The sequence below is a fragment of the Limanda limanda genome, chromosome 14 (assembly GCF_963576545.1).
Source record: "Limanda limanda chromosome 14, fLimLim1.1, whole genome shotgun sequence".
In the NCBI taxonomy this organism is placed as follows: Eukaryota; Metazoa; Chordata; class Actinopteri; order Pleuronectiformes; family Pleuronectidae; genus Limanda; species Limanda limanda.
Genome location: NC_083649.1, coordinates 16671895 through 16691234, shown reverse-complemented (window position 1 = coordinate 16691234; position 19340 = coordinate 16671895). Strand labels below are relative to the sequence as shown.

The 19340-nt window shown below is 41.4% G+C and overlaps 1 protein-coding gene across 1 annotated transcript; it reads left to right on the top strand.

The window, feature by feature from the left end:
* Positions 1–949: 949 nt before the first annotated feature.
* Positions 950–16284, top strand: LOC133019404 (forkhead box protein O1-A-like). The gene is made up of 4 exons (XM_061085885.1): positions 950–1663; positions 13917–14108; positions 14200–15434; positions 15520–16284. Exons 1-3 carry the CDS (start codon positions 1022–1024, stop codon positions 15385–15387), a joined length of 2022 nt encoding a protein of 673 aa, XP_060941868.1. The 5' UTR covers positions 950–1021; the 3' UTR covers positions 15388–15434; positions 15520–16284.
* The last annotated feature ends 3056 nt before the right edge of the window (positions 16285–19340 follow it).

Genomic DNA, 19340 nt, shown 5'->3' with positions numbered 1-19340 from the left:
TTGAAAACCAAAAAAAATAATAATAATCCTTACAATTTCAATAGGGCCTGACTGTCTGTCAGTGCCTGTCATTGCTCGGACCCTAATAATTGATAATAGTAAAGGGAAAAGGCATCAATAAAGTTCAGCAGTTTTTTTGGCTGACTTATGAAGACCGTAAATAGAGGATATGTTTTCATACATTTACACTTATGTATGAAATTAAATAAGTAATAAAATAAAACTAAACTGTTCAACAGCAAATCACTTCAAATTCTCCATAATGATTCCAAATGTGACACATCAGGTTAGTGTAGCAGAAACGTGTCAAAGGAATTGTTTAGACCCTTTTTCACGGAAGCCATTTTTAACATGAGTCAGGTAACACCTTAATGGGCATGATTAGTAACACTTGGTTTTACTGTTTCCTGTTAAAATGGCTGCTGTGAAAACACAACATTTTATAATCGTTAGTCACCGTTTAACGATGGGTGTTAGATAAATCCTAAATTAATTAAGTTAATTTTATTGAAAATTCTAAAGAAATAAATTGCTCCTGTGACGCATATAGTTATTAAATCAGGGTGAATTCATTAAAGGTTCAGTGTGTATTACGTTTAAACGAATGTATCACCATTTGCTTCAATGTATTGGATTTGGCTGCAACACTGTTTACCCCTGAGACTCCAAAAGCGTTTTGTGGACTCGGTCCCTTCACTCACTCCCTCCATCGGCACAGTGGTGAGAAGATAATGAGTGCACTTTCATTTTGGGGGGGGAACTATCCCTTTAAGGCATGGTTTGCGAAGCACATGAATGCGTCGTGAACTTGTGGAAAGGCAGACGTCTGAGCCTGTGGGTGGGCCGTGAAGGCAGCACCACACTCCATTCTAACTACATGTAAACTGTGGTCGGTCACAACCAGTCAATGTGGGATGGTGTGAACTTCACAGAGGAACCTGAACTCAACACTTACTTTACAGTCCCACTGCTCTGAGAGTCAACTCACTAATAGTCATACTTTATATATGTATGTGAGTGGATGAGTGACAGTGCCATGGCTGAGATACCGCCACCTCCACCGCACACGCAGCCGGTGGAAATAGACCCGGACTTCGAGCCTCTTTCTCGGCCGAGGTCGTGCACCTGGCCGCTGCCCCGGCCGGAGCTCCTGGACCCGGCCGGCTCCAACACGTCCTCCCCGGCCCCGTCGGTGCAGCAGGAGTCCGGGGGAAACCCCGAGTTCATCCGCAGCCTCGGCTTGCTGGAGGAGGACTATGAGGAGTACGAGGAGCAGAAGCCGCCGGGGAAGCCCTGCACTGATTTCCACTGTCGGGACGGAAACTGTGTGCAACTGCATCACCAGCATCCCCAGCACCGCCATCACCTCCAGCAGCAGCAGGTCCCGGGTCCGCAGCAGCAGCCTCCGCCGCCGCCGCCGCAACAGGTGCCTCCTCCTCCCGCGGGAGTCTCACCTGTGGCCGGCTCCGCGCAGAGGAAGAGCGGCCTCAGCTCGTCCCGGAGGAACGCGTGGGGCAACATGTCGTACGCTGACCTGATCACCAAGGCCATAGACAACTCTCCGGAGAAGAGGCTGACCCTGTCCCAGATCTACGAGTGGATGGTGAAGAGCGTCCCGTACTTCAAGGATAAAGGAGACAGCAACAGCTCCGCCGGCTGGAAGGTGAGCGACTGGCTCCATGAACCTGAGATGCTCCCCTGGTGGTTTCTCTTATCAAAGGCTCTAATGTTCACTCTTTACATTCAATATAAATACTTATAAAGTAGTGTAATGTGTCACAGAATCCAATATGCATTCTATTATATTTAATTTATATTACTGTTAATTAAACACTGTTCAAAAAGTATTACCTGGCATGTATAGGCCTGCAGTGTCAATGTGGAACTTTTGGAAACTTCTGGGGAGAAACCTCCTCATAAGGGTGTGTTTCCCCAAACGTGTAATTCTAACTAAATAACTAAAATGAAATAAATACAAATACTGATTGGATTCTGTGATGCATAACACTGCTGGATCATCGGCATCATTACATAAGTAAGTAAGAAATAGGCACAGCCACAATTGAACTTAAACAAAAAAATATTCAAAATAGATAAATCATGCCTGATAAAGGAGTGGGAACAAGTGACTGCTTATCAAATACTGTCGCCTTGTTTCATATTTAGCTAGACCATTTGTGAATTTGTGTTTTCTTCACTCTCTTTTACTCTCAACACACCAGTCAACTTATAAATAAAGAGACACAACACAGAGTTAGGGCTCTTGTGCAAAAATGAGCTCATGTTAGATTTTGCAATAAATGACTCAGTTGTTCGGTTGACCCATCCCCGTCTCAAAAGACTGGTTTTCTTAATGTGCAGGAAGCAGAAAGGTGCAGAAACCGACAGGAAGACATGTCATTGGCTGATCTTCATCAGCGTCTGGTTGCACTGATTCACCTTCTACACTTTCTGCACATTATTATGAGCAGTCAAGTTCTATGAAAGCTGCATGGGATTTTGTGCATGAGGTATCGTGCAGATTTTATGTGTCAGTAGCCCTACTTCCAAAAAGAAAAAAACTCAACAATAAAATCAGCTCCATCCTTCTCCTAGTGCTGAGTACCCCAATGGGAAATATGTGGATTAATAGGCCTTTCTTATGTCATATCACAGGTGTTAAAAAAATATCAATGATGGCTGAAATCCAGTGGTTCTGTTATCAGTAACATCCATGTGTTTCCTTCTGCCACGGTCAGTGATGTGGTCACATTTTACAGAGAGAGAGAGGGAGCAAGTATCAGCACTTTTAATGCATCTATATGTTAACCTGTTGTGGCAGTAATGGCTGCCTGCTTAATAGCAATAGCAATCACTCCCAACTCTTTATGTGTGTACGCTTTATCGATAAGTGCTTGGTTTTGCACAGAGATTCATTAAAAAGGTTCCTTTCAAAATCAACCTTTCACCTCCACCAGAATAGGACTGATTCAACTCTTCTCCGATCATCAATCTGCAGATACCATTTTTCATACTGGTTTTAGGTTCTAACTTGCAGGTATTGAGCACACACTCATGAATGATTATGATCAAACATCAAAATAACGCTACTATTATTACCATTTACTCATCTCCGAGAGAGGGTGTAATGTTTTTTCTTGTGTATTAAGGTTAAAAAAAAGAAAGAACCATGACAGAGTTTCGGTTGTTAAATCTGACTGATGAGCGTTGGCGTCTCTGTAACCTTTTGAAGTTGTGGAGCGGTTTCCTCTGTCAGTGGTAGCACACGCCTCTCTGCTGTGTCAGTGAGGAAACACACTTCAGCTGTGAACCAGCTCAGCACCAGGCGGAGTGCATTGAATGTTAACATCCTGGACATATTTGTTGAGAATATTTGTCTCTATATGAAGCACACTGCAAAAATAACGGTTGGTTAGATGTTTAGTGTAGAATACTGAGGATTATAGGTCCAGTCTTTCCTTGTATTTTGCACCTGTCAAGTAGCTGATGAGATTCAAGGTTTGACTTGACTGAGCAGTGGTTGAAATCCGGAGATGCAGATCAGCAAAGATTTCAGTTGCTTTTCCTAATCTTGCACAAACTTAAATGAGAATAGCTTTTTCCGCAACACAACACTGACTCATGGTCTATGCAGCATTTCCACAGTCACAGGAAAACTTGGTGAAGTCCCGCGATTTGAAAGGTTGTGCTTTTTGGCCTGGAAATGTTTTGGAAATATTTAGCAAGGAAAAGTTGGAAAAGCACAGATCAAGGCCTTGTTATTGTCTCATATGATGAGGTGAAATTAACTGTGAAGGACACAAATTAACTCAGGACAGAAGCAATGTCACCGATTTCAAATAAAACCAACGCACAAAACAAATTGGGAGTCGGATTCGTACTTGAGCTTGCAGCCCTTCCTGTCAACCCTGCATCCTTGTGAAACGTCATTTTGAAGTTATGTCAGGAAATGCCTCTGTGAACCTCAGTCATATATAGTTTCCACTGTTTGATACCTCCATCTAAAAGTTTGACTCATGCCTCCCTTTCCTCCTTTTCTTAGTCTTTCTGCAATTCAATTTCTTGAATGTAGGTGCGCTGGCTGGTGGGAATGCAGACAGATTGTTTTTTTTGTGTGTGTAGTTAGCTGTTCTGTGATTATCCGACAATAACAGGAGGTGACACAAACAGCTCAATCAGTGTTGGGGAGTGTGTCGGAGGGGAAGGGGCTGGGAGAAGGGGACGCTGGGAACAACGTCAAACATCCTCCATTCCTGAGCCGTGCACTCATATCTTTGTGTTCCTGTCTTCTAGAGTTTCCTCAGCGGATGCTCCAGCTCGGAGAAAGGGATCACTGCTCTTTATCCCATCACTTCCTCTTGTGCCCTCTCTCAGACCTTAATGCTGAAGGTGTATGTGTTTTTTCAAGTGAAACTCGGAGAGTATGCAGAATTACAGGCCAGTAGCACCAACCTCTGTAAACCATGGGGCGGATACTTGCAGCTCTTTGATTATCATGCACATCTGATGTTGCTTGAAAACTTTGGTTTGCTCAGTTGGAAGCCCTGAGCTCGACTTACTCCTGAGTGCAGAGAACCTCGGAGGTGATGGTAGATCTTATACATACCTGTTATAAATAAACAACTACATGTAAGCAATCATAATCATCTTACCTGTCAAATTTATGGAATACAACTTTGTAAAAAACAATATCACTCTGATTTTAGTCTCTGTTTTTCGATTGGATGTTTGGTCCACTCTCTGTTCTCTGACACACCTCTCTCTTAATAGATGTGTTATGGATCTTTTAGTCCTAATTTATTGTTAAAATAATATAGAGAGCATCTACACAAGTAGGTATCAGAGGAAACGGGTATTCTGCTGTTCAGTGGCTTCAAAGTAACACAGGATGGTATGTTGAGCACATACCACAGGCCCACATCAGTGTGAATCCAGCCCATGTCACTACCTCCGCCGAGGAAGTTATGTTTTCACCCCTGTGATTTGTTTTTTGGTTGGGTTGTTTTTAAACCTTTCCACTGATTGTTTAGGAAATAATTAATGGATCTTGATGAAATAAATCAGTAACATTAAGGAGATTGAGTGTACATCTGTGAATGTATGGCATTTTATTGACTTTAAAGGGACAGATGGGCCTTAGGTAACTTTCTAGTTTTATTCGTGCAAACACCTTCTTTGTGAAAAACAGCCGGTCCAGCTTGTTTATCTTTTAATATTAAACCAACACATCTCGACTTCAACCTCTGCATTCCTCAATGTTGGCACGCTCGCCTCGCCTTGGAACCACCGGCTAATAGTTATTTTTACACTTTCCTGTTAAAAAAACACGACAGTCCCCCCACAATGAACTATGATGCATTTCCTGGCGAGTGGATGGAAAACAGTGCCATGTGTTAACATCCCCCGCCCTGCAAAACACGAGGGTCAGGGCTGGAAAAAGAGGAGTTCCAGACAGGAGGGACCATATACAGACCATTTTGTTTGTGCATTTAATTCTACATAAGTCACTTTTATTCCATTTCAGCTTTCCCACCACTTGGTTAAAGAAATCACCTTCCTGCTTTTTTATGTTTTATGTATGTATTGACCTTAAAATCCTCATGCATGTGAGTGTGGAGCCTGATTGTAACAAGGGACAGAGATAAGCTAGACCTCATGCTGGGTGGAGGGCATTGAGTCTGCACCTCAGTGATTATACAGCTTCACTTAGAAAACTGAACGTGGGTGGAGGCCAGGACGGGGACGATGCTGGTGCCGCTACAGCTTCCTGTCCTCCTCGTGTCATGGATCTATTTGTTTTCCCTCCAAAAGCTGTGTCGAGGCTGAGTGATCACAATGCGTTTGCCACAAGACAGGGCCCCCCGCCAACTGGGAGGACTGGTTCCCCTGGGATATTCATGTGTGCATGAGTGGCAGTTTGCAGCACATTAGCTACTTTAACGTGTTACTGGTAGTGGCACTGTTTTTCTCAGTGAACTGTGACCTTATATAATGGAACAGGAAGTGACACCTCTCACATTAACTGGCAGTGAGGTTTTGAGGTAATTTTCCCCAAAGCAAGTGTTTAAGCAACCTTCTTGAACTTTTTTATGAAGTGAGTAAAAACAATTATTATAGTGAAACGCAACCCGAAGGCAGTTTGGGTATCTGGCATCCAGCACGGCTGTCATAGAATCCCCTACTGTACAAGTCAGTGGCCTGTTGATTGTCATATCTGGTGTCTGATGTTTGCACAAGTGGAAATGTGTGACAGACAACACTGACAGTATTTATTCAGGATGAGTTGAGCTGCTCGGTGGAAAAGTTAAGTCTCCAACCTTTTGAACGACATCCCCTGGATCAAATTACACCTGATGAAAGTGGAACTGCAAAGTTGACAAAATGCAAATTGTCCTGCAGACCAGGTTGAATGCAGGTTACATAAAATTCCACTGTAAGGTCACACTACTGTTTGTAGAGGATAGTGTCATGATTTAAAAATATGTCTCACCTGAATTTGTTCCAACTGCCAAAAGACAGATGTACCATGGCCAATACTTACTTATGAGTAAATCTAGTATAAGTACTCACTAAAGTAAACATAATTATCTCACCCATTTTTGGATCTATTGCAATGAAATTTGGCAGCTAGCATTCTTCCCAGAGGATAAATCCAACTGACTCCCTTGGATTCCCTGTTGTGCTAATTTTAAATCATTGAGCCTTGTATATTTCCAAAAGGTTCCTATGCAAATTTAAGTATTTAATAACATCTCAATGTAGTCAATGTTAATAAAAAGTCTGGTCCGCAATGGAAACACTGCTGCACATGTGCAATGGGCTGTTAGACATGGCTGCAATTCTTTCTTTGGGGCTTTAAGCATGTTGTCGAGGTTTTATAATACAGCGATGAGTGTCCACACTCACATCAGCCTCAATAGGCAGGAGAATGACTATGCATATAGCACATGTTCTTAGTAATTGTTCGTATTCCAATGTGGCAAACTTAGGTTATGAATGTGCTAAATATTATGCCAACCAAACAGCATGTTTACATACTGACATTGACAGCTTGATGCTAGTATTGCTGCAGGCAATTCAAAATGTTCCATAAAATCTGGATTGGAAGGGGAAATCTTAAAAATGTTGAATTTTAAATTTTAGAATGAATGTTTGATTTTCAACTGAATTAAATTTAAGCAACTTTTTAATTATTTGTTGATGAATTTGGGCCTGAAAAGATACAACTGCTACTGAACGAGGCAAGTAGATAAAAAAAACAAAAACGGAATAACTGCCAGCTATTTGTCTTGGGATCACAAGGTTAAAAAGGGAGGCCTGCCCTGAACTTAAGAGGCCCACTGAATGCTTCAAGTAACCCCATGAAGAAAGGGAGGCTTGGGGCAGGGGCTTTCAAAGTGGAGCGACCATGGCTGGAGGGAATGAGGGGAGCAGTCAGCTGACTGACTGGCGGTGGGCTGAGGCCTGTGTATACAGTCTGCTGTCTACACATGTGTGAGTCTCTGGAATCTGTGGCATGTGGGCTTCTACATTGTCCTCCTGTGCAGGATAATAATCCCCCTCTATATTATGTTCACAACGAGAAACCGGCCTCTGAGCCATTATTCAAAATATCAAGGACATGGTGGCCGAGGGAGGTGAAGAAATATGGTGTAAACTGTAAAGAAAGAGAGGAAAGGATCAGAAGTGAGATGTCCAATCCTGTAAAAACAAGTTGACCTTTCTACCCTGTAAAGTGGGCAAGTTGTGAAAGATTAAGTTTCTACTCACCCTGGTGTTTCGGAATATTGTGTGTACTATTATTTGTCATCAATAGTAAATCACGTGTGGATGTTTATCTGCCGTCTGTCATTCTCATTTGCCCCCTCCTTGTTCATCTAAAGCTGAGCTCCCCAACACAAAGCTCTCCTGTTCCTGTTACGGTCCCACTTTGAAGCCACTGCAGAAGTAGGTCACTTAGTTTGATGCTCAGTGTTAATGAAGGAGCCTGCATTGTCCCTGGAGCTATGAAGAGGGGGACATGGTGTCCACACTGAGCTGCAGGGCTCTTCTTCTCCTGGCTCGCCTTTTTCATTCTTTTACCAAACCCTGTAACCCTGTCCGCTCGGGCTCGCTGGGACAGAGGCGAGAAGGGGGGGTGCACAGGAAGACACAGTCAGGAAGTGGCTTGTGCTTTTATTGTAATCTCTGCAAATACTACACTCACCTCATATCTGACTGTTCTGTTGCGGTTGCTGGGCTGTATGACAGCGGTTCTTAATGTTTCTATACATTTCATGACCTTTTACTTTTTTAACTTCGCAGCTGGGAACTAAAGCAACTGGTATCGTGTGAATATCCTTTACATAACAAGTTTTAGTTTTACACGTGGAAAGAGTTTAGTAAATGCAATCCATTGAAACCACATATCACGAATATGCATCGCGGCTTTGATACTAATTGCACACGCATCATCCAACACTAATAGGAAACTACCGTGACTGACAATGTGATCTGCAATCAGTCAGTTAACAGAAGTCGATTTATTTCCTCTGACGGTCAAGGATCCAGCCGACATGCAGACATAGTCTATAAACCAGTCAAGAAGTCTTTGTGGTTACTGGCAGATTAGCATACTTCCTGTTAATGTTTTGACTTTGATTTGGCCGGCGTACAAGTGTATCACGTTCTCCCTCAGTCCCTGCAACTTTTGTTTTTTCAAAGGTCTTGCCTTAAGAGTGGCTGAACCCATTGCTGAAGTTGATGAGATTAGAAGTAGAAGATTAAAAAGTGTTCTCTGACACAATTGCTGCAGAATAAAATAAATTATAGAACATATAGGTTTTTAAAACAAATACTTTGGTATTTGTTTTAGAAACCAAGAAAAAAAGACTCACAGAGATGCTTAAAATATTCAATATCTGTTGCACTGTTAAAATCAAATCAAACCAAATAGTTTAAAGCACAGCAGAATTCTATTAATTGATCGATTTTTTTCTGTAGGCGTACTCCTGAATCTACTTAGGCTATTATTGTTGTTGTTACCATTATTATTAATGTAATAACGGTAATTTCTTAAAATTGTGTTTTACCTTTAATTATAACAATCTGTATCGGAATTTTACAAGTACACGTGTGGTTTCAATGTATTTCCCATGCATTAGCATTAGGCTAAGCTTTGATCCCATGCTGGGACCTTTGATGGATAAAAAACAAAACAAAAAACAATAGTGCAGGTTGTGACCCCACCCCCAACCAACCTGTCAAGTTGATTCCAAATTGGATTAAAACTGCCTGAGTTTTTGCTGTGACAGTCAGACCAACGCCACCAATTAGAACACACCCGCCTGCTAACCTGCAGAAAGAAAAGTTTAACTCATGAACACTATATCACACCGTTATGGGGTTTTGTGGACACAGCCTTTTAGTCTGGTATTACCTGCTGGTAGTTTATGTAAGTTAATGTTAAGTTAACAAGTTTGCTGACTTCTTTGCTTGAGATACTGTTCCACGTGTTAGTATGTCTTCTTCTCATTTTATTTTTGTGTTAAAACCATTGAGAGGTTAATATGTGACATGCTAAAACATTGCGTTGCAGTAGCACAAATATATAAATGTTGTAACATGAGAAAACAGTAACACAGGAAGCATCTTCAGTTTGCACCTTGAGTGTACTGAAAATATCTACCTGTGGTTTTACTGCTTAGAATTTCAGCTTTTAAAAAACGTATGTAAATTTCACAAAAAAAGTGACGGTCTCGGTTATTTCTATTATGCTTGTAGCTGCATGTGGTCAATGCAAATTTGAGGTCAAGTATTTTTTCCTCCGGTCTGTCATCACTAACTAAACATCAGACCTCCCCATTGATATCAAACCGAGGTTCCTGATTTGAGAAGCAGCTGCCCTCCAGCAGTCGGCCTCCTGGGGGATCCTGTGTCCTGTCTGTGGTTTTGTCTGATGCTGGGTGTGTAATTGTTTGGACCCGATGCGAATGAGGCCACTTTCACTGCAGCTGCACCTGTGCCCCGCAACTGGGCCTTGTTTGTTTACTTATCCTGCGACCGTTACTGCGAGCCTCATGCTTCACTACACAAGACACAGCAGCTGTGTCGATTGTTTTGAAGTCCGGTAGGAGGAGTCGCTTCATGCTGCAGCAGTTCGTCTTCATGATGATTATTGCCGCGGATGATTAATAGATCATTGGATACATGGGACAATTCTCTAACTGAAATATGTATGTGAGCTGGGTTGCAGCCGGTGGGCTCACAGGAGCACATGTCTGCATAGGGAGACGATATAAGGAGACGCATTTACAACATGCTGCCAATCATGTACTGTGGATTAACTGTAAATAGATTTAGTCACAAGCAAAAAAAAACTTCCCCATGTCAGGCGTTTGTGTTTGTGTCAGCTGCATTGACATTATGGAAAAATAATATTTCCAATGGGAAAGTAAGCTAAATATACACATGGGACATATATGGTCAATGGAGGTATTAAAGGCTATAGTTGCACACATCTAAAACAGTTCTTTGGATGGTGCAAAGCTGGGCAAACTTTAAGTGCAGAAACATCAGTTGTCACCAACACTAAGCAAAATGTTCTGTCCTCCAGGCCAAGAGCAGCAAAGAGCCAAAGCAAATCTGCATCACATTACAATACTTAGTCATGACACAAACAGTTCGTAATGCATCTTAACTCTTGTGCAAGCTTGTGTTGGATCCCTCGCCCCAACTACTCAATAGAGCTTCTCTCTTAAACATGTATGTCGCAGACAGCCCTCCATAAGCTGAGCATGGGAACGGCCCCGGTTGCCAAGAGAGGTCAATCCGTATGATCTTCTGTGGATTTCTTAATGGCCCACATTCAGATGAGCTGTCATGCAGCTACAGGTGCACATATTTTACTACTTCAAAGTCTGTTAAAAGTAAAGAGCCATAACAACACATCCTATAAAGAAGTTTAGCAACAATGAGACATATAGGGCACCTTGGGTCGGGCTTTAAGGGGAGTAATGTGTGAATGGGGCACCTCATGAATTAAGAGGCAGGGGATGTCTTTTGTTCTCCTCGGGTGAGGTGAGGTCTGTCTCAGATGAGGATTATCCCAGGCCAAGTAGAGAATGCCCCTTCCCAGTGCCCAGTCATCCAGTCCAGGATCTATTGTGGGCACTCATCAGAGCCTCTACACATTTGCATATGACCCGCGTGTGAGCAAGACACGTCATTTGGGCTGTAAGATAAAAGTTAGTCTGCAGAGTCTGAGTTTGTGCAGCTCACTGCTCAGATCTCAGCTCCTCCACTAATGACTCATTTCCTGTCTTCAGTTACATATTGTGATCATAGTAAAAGAGAGAAAAGGTGGAGAAAAGGTTATGAAGTAAATGAACACAGGTCAGAGGGAGCATTGCATTTTGTGGCCAGGCAATATGCGTGCACATGTCTGTAAATGTGTGTTAGCTCCACCTCGAGTTACTCCAGTAGCTTCTCCTCCTTCCTGTGTTCCTGCTCCATCCAACCTGTTTGCATGTCTCTGTCAGCGCGGGCTGAGGAGCTCGTGTTCAGCACACAGTGAACTCATTGACCCCAGCGGCTCTGCCGGCAAAAACATCTCACTCTGCCACCCTCCCCATCCTCAGTTCGAACTCTGTAACCTCATTCACGCACAGCTCTGTGCTTCAGGATCAGGCTTCAGAAGACAAGAGTTGATTAACTCTGGGATAAATGTTTTGTAAGATGAACATGGTCCACTTCTTTTTGGACTAACTTCCAAATATTGCACTTCTGGTCTTGCTTATGCAGTTACCTAAAATGCTTTATTTTGAAATGAACTTTACAGAAAGATTCTCAATATGACTGTTCTTTTACAAGTGGTTGTTTTTTTTCAATTAGAAAGGAATGTTTATGGTCTTAAATTAAACAATTCAGCAATACATTCAAATTAGCATGACAATTCAATTGAATACGACTCAAATTTTGTCAATAAGATGTGCTGAGTGGATCTGTCGCCGAACCCCGACCCAAGAGAAGCATTTCAGAGAACCACTCAGACAATCTGTCTGTTGTTTTCAATGTGACTGTCTCTATCTCCATACTTTGTACATCCCTGTTGAATCCTGCGGTTGGGGACATCTGGCTTCACTAACTGCAGGGAGCTGTTTTTGGGTTCACATGGGTATTGAGGGGAAATTCCCTGCTAGTTCATCTTGTGCTTCTCTTAGTTTTTTTTTATATTGCACCCACCATGCAGCACAGCTCTGAATAGCATATTAGGACGATTTTGTCCAGAGAGACCAAAGCAGTACAGTCTACGTCTGTGTCCTGTGTCTTACTGTACCGCAGGAGTTGCCTCCGCGTCCTTTTTTCGGTCTCGTAACGTAGCATTAGATACAGCGGACTAGTGAGGCTTTAGGTGTATACTTGTTCACACAAGGACAAATGTGACCACATACAAAAAAAACTGAGGCAGTTGGGTAAAGCCAGAGATATTCAGTCTGAAGTAGCTCTTTCAGTAGCGTAGCTGTAAAAATAGAAGCCTGGGGTTTAAGACAAAACACAAGCAAGGTTGGTTTTTCCAACAGCTGTCGTGATTCGAATCTATTTTCTCTGTTATGTGTCTTTTAAAATCACACTATTGTTTTTATCTGTGTTGGGGTTTTTTCAGTTCACTGGAGCAGTGGGAGGGTGGGACATGGCTGTGCAGATAAAACTCGGAAATCACAGGAAACATATGAATACTGCATACTGAGAGGGGTGGGGAGGGATCACCAATAAAAACACAGCTAAAGTCAAACCACATAGACCTAAAAATACTTCAATGAACAGTACAGCAGTATGATGGAGACACGGTAGTAAAGAAGCAAACAAAAAAGATAAGCATTTGGGGTATTACACCTTGAGTTTATCCATTCTCTTCTCACAAACTGAATCTGTTGGTGTCCTCCATGGTCTTTGTCATTGTTTTTCATTCTGAAAGAGGTCCATTTCTCCCACTCATCTTCCAGCTGTGTTTCTTGTAGTTTTAGGCCATGTTTTAACCTTTCCTTTACAACCTTTATCCACTTTTCTTGGTTCGGAGGGTCCACCTTATCCCTACCTCTTGTGATTGCTTTCTTACTAGCTATCAGCCATATTCTCACCTATCCTTTATATGTTTCTTCTCTATGACGTGAAAATTACCAAGATAAAGATCCATGTAACTGATGATGTCATATCCAAGTATCATTTGTGCAGTCATGTAATTATGTAATAAAAATACATTTAAATATGATGGATGAAGTCGCTCGTGCTGATGCGTCGTTTTATTCCCTCAGCCGAGTGTGTGATGCAGTTCCTTCATCAATCTTTTCCTGTTTAGTTATTTCACCTGGAATAGTTTCCACTCAACATCAGGTAAAATGCACTAAAATGCTGTAACTATAAGTAACTGTACCTTAGGTGCTTTTAGTCAATTTAATTTTGTTATACTTTTCATTAACTCTGTCTTTCAAAGGTCCCGAGTAATTATTTAGTAAATGAACCCCACATATTCCACCCAATCCTCGCTTCCTCATCATAAAGTCAACTGTGACACTGCTTGATAGAAATAATACGGTAAGCAGTGGATATGGATGTATGCATACTTGCTGTTTTTCTGCCGACTTTGAAATCCCACTCAACTACCAGCTTACTCTCCACTCCACAAGATAAAACACCTGCAACAAGGGATGACTGACAGTTAAGGACTCTTGTGCAAGAATACTGGTATTTATTTGAATGACATGACTTTAAAACCTTTAATCAACATTTAATGTTTTCATGTATTGACCTACCTTTGGACCAGTGCCATTAAAAGCTAGGTTGGGAAAACAAAACTAGTTTTTCTTAATGCCTCTAGCTGAATTGATGCCTGGACAGAACTTTGATTGTCAGACTACTTTCACTCTTTTCTCGTCCAGAACTCCATTAGACACAACCTGTCGCTGCACAGCCGGTTCATGCGCATACAGAACGAGGGGACAGGAAAAAGCTCCTGGTGGATGCTGAATCCAGAGGGAGGAAAAAGTGGAAAGTCACCTCGACGCAGAGCTGCGTCTATGGACAACAACAGTAAGCTGGCCAAGAGCAGAGGAAGGGCGACAAAGAAAAAGGTACAACTCATTTATAATGTGTCATCACCGTTCTGTTGAAGTGTATAATACCCTTGTCATTATGAGGTCTTTCATGTTTTTCTGTGTCCAGATGGCTCTACAAGAAGGGGTTGAGGGAGGAGCTGGCAGCCCTAGTTCCCAGTACTCAAACTGGCTGGGGAGCCCAAACTCCCACAGCAACGAGGACTTTGAAACCTGGAGCTCCTTTAGGACGCGCACCAGCTCTGATGCCAGCACTCTGAGCGGTCACCATTCGCCCTTTCCCCCTGAGCAGGATGACCTGGGGGAGTCTGACGGCCACATGATTTATTCTGGAGCAGTGGGGCCCAAGATGACCTCCACTCTGCCCAGCCTGTCTGAGGTGGCTGGAACTTTGGGCCAACACGACTCAGAGATCGTCATGGGGAGTCTGTTGGATAACCTACAACTGCTGTCTCCTAAAAACCAAACGCTGGGTTCTGACTCCCAACATTCCTCAAATGCTGCCATGCTCCAGAGTAGCCCTTACAGCTCATCTGGCTTGACCCAGCACTCACAGCAGGACTACCGAAAGTGCATGTACGGCCCAGTGGGGATGAACTCCTTCTCGCCTACTCCCATGCAGACTCTACCAGAGACCAAGCCAGGCTTTGGGGCTTATGAGAACCAGTATATCTGCTCTGCTGGTCTCCTTAAAGATTTGCTCACATCAGATGCAGACGCCAGTAGGGACATGATGGCCTCTAGGGATACACTGGTGTCTCAGACCGAGATGGGAGGCTGCCTAATGGCCACTTACAGCAGCCAGAGCCATGTGGGCCGTCACAGTGGAGTCAAAATGATGAATCTTCCGCAGAGGCACCCGGTTCCTTGTGCAAATCCACAGGCTATACATAACCAGGGACCTTCAACCTCACGAGACTTGAATAGCTGTAACATGATCCCACTGACTACCCTGACTAGTCCTTCAGGGGGCCCTCCTCAAATGACAAACCTGAGGACATGCATGCAGATGCCCCGGGGCCACCCGGCACACGCCCACAATGTCTCAGTGAACTATAGCAGAAGCAACGGCTACAGGGAACTTAACTTGGGTCACCCACACGGTCATCATCAGGAGCGGCTTCCCAGTGACCTGGACAACATGTCCATCGAGAGATTCGAATGTGACATGGAGTCCGTCCTCCATGACACGCTCATGGACGGCGGTGCGTTGGACTTTAACTTTGACCCTGCAGCTGGGCATCATGGGTTTCCCCAAAGAGTGAAGACCACCACACACAGCTGGGTGTCAGGCTAGGATACACGATGGCTCACCAAAAGGGGAAACTGACAATGAGTTTGGCAGTAAGTACAACTAATTCAACTTTCAACAAATACAATTTTATTTGAATGTCTCTTGTCAATGAACATTTTCCATTTCCCCTCACAGGTTATCTCAGCATCATGCTCACAACCATACAGAGACTGGAACATGTAAATCCAAAAGAAGCTGCATCCATCTCTCTCCACAGAGCATCTAACACAGTTCTTTTACAAACGTTTGCAGTTGTAGCTCCATGTATAACAGTGGATGTTATTACTTCTCACTAGAGATGATAATTCATCATTCAGACATAGAATTAAAACATAATTGTTGTCATTCATAACAGCACTGAACATCTCAAGAAAAAAACTGAATGACAGACCAGCCTTATTTTGCAAACTAGTCTTGTTTACATGCCTGTGAATAACTGGAAATATGTAATATTTGTTTATTTTTTATTTGTGATTGGTTGAAATGTGCTGGAAAAAAAACGTAGATGCATTTGTCAATATATATGATTTTGGGCTAGTCTGGTACCATTTCATGAAAGGGGCCAGTACTGGATGCCAGCTTGAAATTCATTGTTTTGAAGATGGCACTGAAATCGTGTTATTAATGTTGAATTGAATTGAATATCCACAAATCTGCCAAACCATGATGTTCTCCATGGTCTGATCAGTGGAAAGATTTTCAGATAAAGGTAGCATCCAGCCCTCACTGGCAAATGACTACTCAGATGTTAACCCTAGTGAGATAATTTGGCTTAAATGTTAGATAAACCAGTGTATCATCTGCATAGAGATTCACATCAACATTATTTAAATCATAATTTTATAATAAACACTGTGACAAAAGGATAAATTCAAGAGGAGATATCTAACCAACACCTCACAGCAGATATAGATATAGTATACAGTATAGTGCTGGCAAATTAAGGGCTGTAGTCAAATAATCAGCTATATCTGCTCACCAGAGATCATGAGTCAAACTGCATCTATGACTGAATTCTATTCATCAATCATATACTGAATGAAGATATTTATTTAATGGTTTTTTGTTGGATTTGTTGCAGCTCTCTACTTGTAAAAAGATGTGTGCCTGTGCTGTGTACAATGTGTATACTTATTTGAGTTACATGATGTTTTTGAACTGTATTTTATTGTATATGAAACTAATACATATGAAGGAATTTACAGCTACACAGTTGCCATCCAAAAATCTGGAATGAAAATGCATATCAAACATCTAAAGCTATAAAAGCTCCCTGCTCCAATGTTTCCATGCTGTTATGAAGAGCTGTTTAAAGAATGTGAGTGTCGGGGAATATGAGATTAATGAGCGTCTGCATGTTAAGTTTAGCTTTATTAGACTCCTTAATTATGAATGTTGCTGTCAGGGGGGAAACCTCCCATTTCTCTTCAATCACACAAACCTCTGTAGGAAAGTCTGTCCTGCATGAATCTGTAAAAACATTTCAAAACTGCTTTGGTTAAACTCAAATTACATGGTGATCAATTAAAGCTGTTTCAATCACTTTCTGATAAATTGACCTTCTGGGAATGTTGGGGATTTCCAACTGACCAAGACTTCAGAGTTACTCTTTACTCCACCAAACATATTTAAAGGAAAGTGTTCCAGTTCATTGTGCCTACATGGTCTCACAGACCTAAAATGGTGTACATATTATTATCTGTAGCACATTTTTGTATATGAAGATTTTAAATGATGTTTTACTCTTTTTGTATGACTGTATTAAGAATGGTTGTTTACAAATCTCAGTCCAACCTATATCAATAAATATATGAACACTCATACCTCAAAATATTGTACCTCTGAAGTGTTGAAGGGATTTTTCCTACCATTTTTCTCAGTGATGTATTGGATTCATCTTCATATTTGTACATATTTTTTGTATTTGATTAAGGCTGAAACCAGTTATATTTGGACCTTTTCAACTGTCTTTGCCTTTCTAATGTTTGAGGATTATAGCCATTAGTCTATAGTAAATGTGATTGGACACCACAGTATAGAGAATTTAAATTAAACAAAATGTGTGAGACGTTATACATTTCAAAAGACTGTTTTTTTTATGTGTATCTATATGTTTAATTCTGGTATCACAAAATATAAACGTGTGAATAATGTTCCAAGCTCTTAAGTGTGTTATTACCACTGCATGTCATTTCAAGCAACATCATTTATTTAGTGAATAAGTCAGAGCCCTAATTAAAACAGTGTTAAAAGGACACAGTAAAGACTGAAATGCGTAGACGTGATACGATGAATCACACCTTAAAGGTTGTCTGCGGTTTGGACGCCATGGAAACCCATTGAAAGGAAGTCAGCAAACATAACTGAATTGTGTTGTGGCACAAGAGCCAAAATCATAATGATCATAATTTAATTTAATAGAAACATTTTGTTTAAGGATGAACATATTGTAGCGACCTTGAACAAATATGATTAAACTTAAAGAAATTGTTACATTTCATTATGAAATTGATACATGCATATATGAATTATATGTTATCGTATACATAACACACCTACTTCTGTGCAAAAGTCACAGTCTTATTTTCTATTTCATCCATATATTTTAGAAATCCAGTACATTGATCACCATGTGATTTACAATTAAAGAAAATAAAATAATTAAATTGTGTATTTATCATAGCAGCATTTAAAGGTGAAATAATGCAGAGTAAAGTCACCTGATATCAATTCTTAGCTCAGTTTGAGTCTGATGGGAGATACTGTATTTACTCCCTTTTTTGTGGGTTTTTGGAAAACTGTCACTCTTACAAACAACTTCATTTAACATCGTCTGAAGTCACACACAGCGGAACTCCACTGTCACAAAGTGTATTAAACAGTGAGGATTTTGTTGAGGAATGAGGCTGGTGCAGGATGACCCCCCCTCAGTCAGCACAGGCAGTGTTCAGCCCACCTGCCCTCATCCTTAGAGGTCATGCAGGTCACACAGTTCAGTTGGAAATTCAAGGTAAATTTTACACATTAGCATTACAGTACAGTCTTCTGCTGTCTTTAGAACACTTTTACACCAATGTGAGACAGTTACTCTTAACTACACTAATACAGTTTATCATATATCAGTGTGGGCGTCACTGAGGATGTTACATTTCATGCTGAGAACACAACCTGTGACAAACTGACTACTTTCTTTCACCACAGGGACATTCTGGCAAAGATAAGTTCTGGAGATTTGAGCAGGTTCTTGTTTCTTGAACTGGCAAACATCATTCACTTTCAGAGCTTGTGTAAATATGTGTGTTCACAGTTCTTTCAGCAGTAAAACCAAACCATTGAGTCATGTGACTGTTATCTTAAATTAAATCATAGTGTAAACTCGTTGGAAGGCCAATGAATGAATGAAGCGGGGTTCACATTAAATTAGCTACATTACAAAAACATACTGAAACCTCAACACACTGACTTCAGTTACTCTCCAGGTTATCAGACCAGGGCAGGACCCAAATTAAAATGTGCTCATGACTTTTGATCGCTATCAGGATTCATTTTCATCTCGTCTTATGGGGGCCTCACTCAGTCAACAGAGGCTGTATACCAATACATCTAAACATGTCCTCATTAGTATAAATGGAAACCATTAGAACACATTAAGGGTTTCTCAAGGTCTCAGTATGTTTCAAACAAATTAGGTCACACAACATGCTGCTGTCACAGCCTCATTCTGAATCTTTGGGGTCTCTATGCAATTTTGAATGAAAGATGTATTCATACAGTGTATAATTAGTTAATGCTATATATCATGGATAACTAGTGGTTTGATTGCTGTGATTGATAGAGGTCAGCTGGCTAATCTGACCATTCATAGTATGAGCAGGCTACAACCCACAACTTCAGAATAACCTTTATGGCGGCAGATGTGTAAAAATTGTTGTTTGATCATCTTTCCAGTTGTCGAT

Coding starts and splice junctions, on each gene's coding strand:
- LOC133019404 (XM_061085885.1), top strand. CDS start 1,022: ATGAGTGACAGTGCCATGGCTGAGATACCGCCACCTCCACCGCACACG. Junction 1,664..13,916: donor ACAGCTCCGCCGGCTGGAAG/GTGAGCGACTGG, acceptor TTTCTCGTCCAG/AACTCCATTAGACACAACCT. Junction 14,109..14,199: donor GAAGGGCGACAAAGAAAAAG/GTACAACTCATT, acceptor TTCTGTGTCCAG/ATGGCTCTACAAGAAGGGGT.